The sequence below is a fragment of the Mandrillus leucophaeus genome, unplaced genomic scaffold (assembly GCF_000951045.1).
Source record: "Mandrillus leucophaeus isolate KB7577 unplaced genomic scaffold, Mleu.le_1.0 Scaffold1, whole genome shotgun sequence".
In the NCBI taxonomy this organism is placed as follows: domain Eukaryota; kingdom Metazoa; phylum Chordata; class Mammalia; order Primates; family Cercopithecidae; genus Mandrillus; species Mandrillus leucophaeus.
Genome location: NW_012098097.1, coordinates 13938453 through 13942503, shown reverse-complemented (window position 1 = coordinate 13942503; position 4051 = coordinate 13938453). Strand labels below are relative to the sequence as shown.

The 4051-nt window shown below is 54.9% G+C and overlaps 1 protein-coding gene across 1 annotated transcript in view; it reads right to left on the bottom strand.

The window, feature by feature from the left end:
- SLC26A11 (solute carrier family 26 (anion exchanger), member 11) overlaps window positions 1-4051 on the bottom strand; it is a 34313-nt gene that overhangs the window by 27060 nt on the left and 3202 nt on the right. Inside the window, exons 5-6 of the mRNA XM_011991963.1 lie at window positions 3130-3215; window positions 296-375 (exon numbers count right to left, since the gene is read on the bottom strand). Of these exons, the coding sequence (XP_011847353.1) occupies window positions 296-375; window positions 3130-3215 (166 nt within the window). The remainder of the gene's footprint in view (window positions 1-295; window positions 376-3129; window positions 3216-4051) is intronic.

Sequence of the window (4051 nt, the reverse complement as noted above, 5' to 3'; positions counted from 1 at the left end):
CCGGGAGGCGGAGCTTGCAGTGAGCTGAGATCCGGCCACTGCACTCCAGCCTGGGCGACAGAGCGAGACTCCGTCTCAAAAAAATAAAATAAAATAAAAAACAGTGGCTCTGACAGGGCAGGTCTGGAAAGGGCTGAGAGTCTCATTTCTTGCCAGCTCGCAGGTGCTGCTGAGGGGCTGCTCTGGGGACCCCTGTCTGAGCAGCCACCAGCCGTGGAAACTGAGGTGGGGGCTGGCAGAGGAGGTGTGGGAGGAGGAGCTTCCTTACAGGAGGAAGGAACAAAGCCCGGGGTACCTGGTCTCTGCGATCCTGAGGAAGGTGTGGTACACCTGCAGGAAGAACTGCCTGGGGATGTTCTGTAGTCCCAGCAGGTTCTGTCCAAACACAGAGAGGCTCATCAGAGGCCCTGCCCTCAAACCAAGGCCATGTGGCCCCAGCTCCCCGCCCACCTGCCTCCGGGCTGAGGCAGTGTCCCCTGCCCCACAACCCCTATCCCAGACCCTCATTCCCGGGGCCCATCTTAGGGGCTCAGGGGTCCATCTGCCCACTCCCAACGGCCCCCTAGGGCAGGAGATCAAAGCTACCCTCGGGGGACACAGTACTTCACAATTACTGGGTCAGTGATATGTTTCTCTAAATTACTTTTCTCATAAAAAACAATGTAGGTGACCCCATAGCAGGCAGCCGGGTTCTACAGCTCGATGGCCAGGGGCCATGGGCTGCCCAGCCCCGCCGCCCATTGGCTCGAGGCAGCTGGGTGGCCAGGCCCCCTGCAATGTAGACCCTTGCTGCCACTGGCTTGAGAATGCCTCCGTCACTAGGTGCCCCGCCACCCCCCAACCCTGCCGCTGCGGAATCTTCGCGGCACGCAGATGTGGAGGGCTCCCAGAGGCTTCAAGAAGCCGGGCTGGGGAATCCTCAGCCAGGGAGGAATCTCCCACCATGATGCCAGCTCTCAGGGGTCCTGGGCGGGGGAAGGCACTCCATCCTGTGTTTCAGTTTAGTTTTTTTTTCTTTTTGTAGGGGGTGGGTCTTGCTTGCTCTGTGGCCCAGGCTGGATTTGAACTCCTGGGCTCCAGTGATCCTCCCACCTCAGCCTCCCACGTAGCTGGGATCTACAGTGCAGGCACAGCTTGTGCTTTAGTTCTTTACGTCGCCTGAGACTTGACAGGAGTCAGAGGGGAAAGTCGAGGCCCAGGCTCCCAGGGCCACAGGCTCAAGGACCCTGCCCTAAAACAGCTGCGCATGGGGTGGGTGGGGTTAGGACATCCTGGTGGGCGGGCTCTGGGACTGCTGGGGTAGGGGCTTCTGTCCTGAGCATGTCAGGGGACGCCCTCCCCCCGGATGGCTGCAGAGTCCCTGGGCAGGGCTAGAGTTGCCAAGTATGAAGGCCTGAACAAGGCACTCTCCACTCTCACTGCGATCCTAAAAAAAATATTCTTGATACCAAAAACGATGTTTCCAGAATAAAGAACCAACCATGCCCTGAAACAGCATTTGCCAAGCTAACCCTGAGAGATGCGTGTAGATAACGTACAAATCACACTCACCCACACCTAAGTTGGTCTCTCCTCTCTAAAATGGAAATAATGACACACCTACCTCCCACGGGTGTGCTGAGAATTACACACGGAGAGTGTCTTGCCCAGTGCCTCGCACGTAGCAAGAGTGCAAAAACTGTCTATTCACACACGCATTCTCACATACGCACACTCTCACATATGCACACTCTCACATACGCACACTCTCACATATGCACACTCTCTCACACATTCACACACTCACATACACTTTCACACACTCACACACCCTCTCACATACACTCTCACACTCACACACTTTCACACTCACACACACTCAACCACACACACTCACATACATACACTCACACACACTCTCACACACTCTCACACTCACACACTCACACTCTCACATACGCTCTCACACTCTCACACTCACACACACACTCACACACTCACACTCTCACACTCACACACTTTCACACTCACATACACATTCAACCACACACACTCACATACTTACACACACACACACTCTCACACACTCTCACATACTCTCTCTCACACTCTCACACTCACACACACTCTCACACTCACACACTCACACACTCTCACACTCACACACTCACACACTCTCACACTCTCACACTCACACACTCTCACACACACTCACACTCTCACACACTCTCACATACTCTCACACTCTCACACTCACACACACTCTCACACTCACACACACTCACACACTCTCACACTCACACTCTCACACTCTCTCACACACACACACACACATATATTCTCCTGTCCTTGGTCTTCTCATTGGTACCTCTATCAGGGAAAACTGTCTCAGGCTAGCCTGGAGCAGAGCCTGGCAGTGACACAGGGTCAGGAGGCAGCATGTGACCCTAGTCTGTCATGAGGGCCGCACAGCCCCATCTGTGGAATTGGGCTTACTTCACACACACCCAACTGAGCACCCCCCTACTGCAAAAGCCCAGTGCTGGGCGGCCATGGCTGGGAGAAGGACAGTTCCTGCCCTCGAGGAACTTACAACCCAGCAAAAAGAGAATAAATTACACCCTCAGCTGATGACTGACTTTAGAGCTTCTTACAGATGTTTTAAAAGGAAATATAAAATGCAGGGCATTGAAGAAATATTAAACAGAAACCGGGGGAGAAAAGGCACAGAACGAAACCATCTAGCTAAATTAGCATGGGGAAGTCATTTGCTTGTAGAAATTCTAGCAGCGTGCTCGTGACCGGTGGGGCCTGCTGGATGTGCCCAGTGCAGGGAGAACAGAGCCACGTCACAGAGCCAGCCAAGCACACTGGCACAGAAACTCGGGCAAGAGCACGGGGATGGAATTACCGGCCCCCAAGTTACCCGCTGTAAAATCCAACCATCACGCAACATCCCTCCCAGGGGGTCATTTATTACCAGGAGACCCGTGAGAGCACCGCGTGCTTCTTAACCCACAGAGGACAACCTGAAACAGCGAGACGTCCACTGACCACAGGGGTCAGGACTGGCCTCGGTCCTGCTCCCGCTATCCCTGAGCCAACAAGCAGCAGCCGAAGAGCAGTGTCCTGGGTGGGCACTGTGCCTACCTTGATCTGTCCAAAGCCAATGGTGACTGTAGCAGCAGAGGTGAAGCCTTTGATGACGGGGCAGGAAATGAAGTCCAGCAGGAACCCTGGCCAGCCAAGAGGGAACACCAAGCTGGTCCCAGCTCCACCCAGTCCCAGAGGATGAGGGGAGATGTGAGCTGGGGGAGGCGGCACGGGTGGGATTGGGGAGCAGATACTGCAGCTAAGGACTGGGGGTAACACACCCTGCTTGGCTGTTCTTGGAGAGCAGAAAAGGGAAACTGGGGTCTGAGGCCACAGGCACTTCTCCAAAGTGTCCTGGCCTCTAAGCAGAAAAGAGTAGACTAAAGGCCAAGCGTCCCACCCCCTCTACCACCCACCCACCTACACACCAAAACACACACCCACACCCACACCACACTCATACATACATACCCACACCCCCATGACACACACACACACCCCCACACCCCAACACACACACACACACCCACCCACCTACACACCAAAACACACACCCGCACCCACACCACACTCATACATACATACCCACACCCCCATGACACACACACATACCCACACCCCCACACACACACACACACCCACCTACACACCAAAACACACACCCACACCCACACCACACTCATACATACACCCCCACACCCCAACACACACACACACATACCCACACCCCAACACACACACACACACCCACACCCCAACACACACACACACATACCCACACCCCCACGACTCACACACACACCCACCCACCTACACACCAAAACACACACCCACACCCACACCACACTCATACATACATACCCACACCCCAACACACACACACACCCACACCCCAACACACACACACACACCCACCCACCTACACACCAAAACACACACCCACACCCACACCACACTCATACATACATACCCACACCCC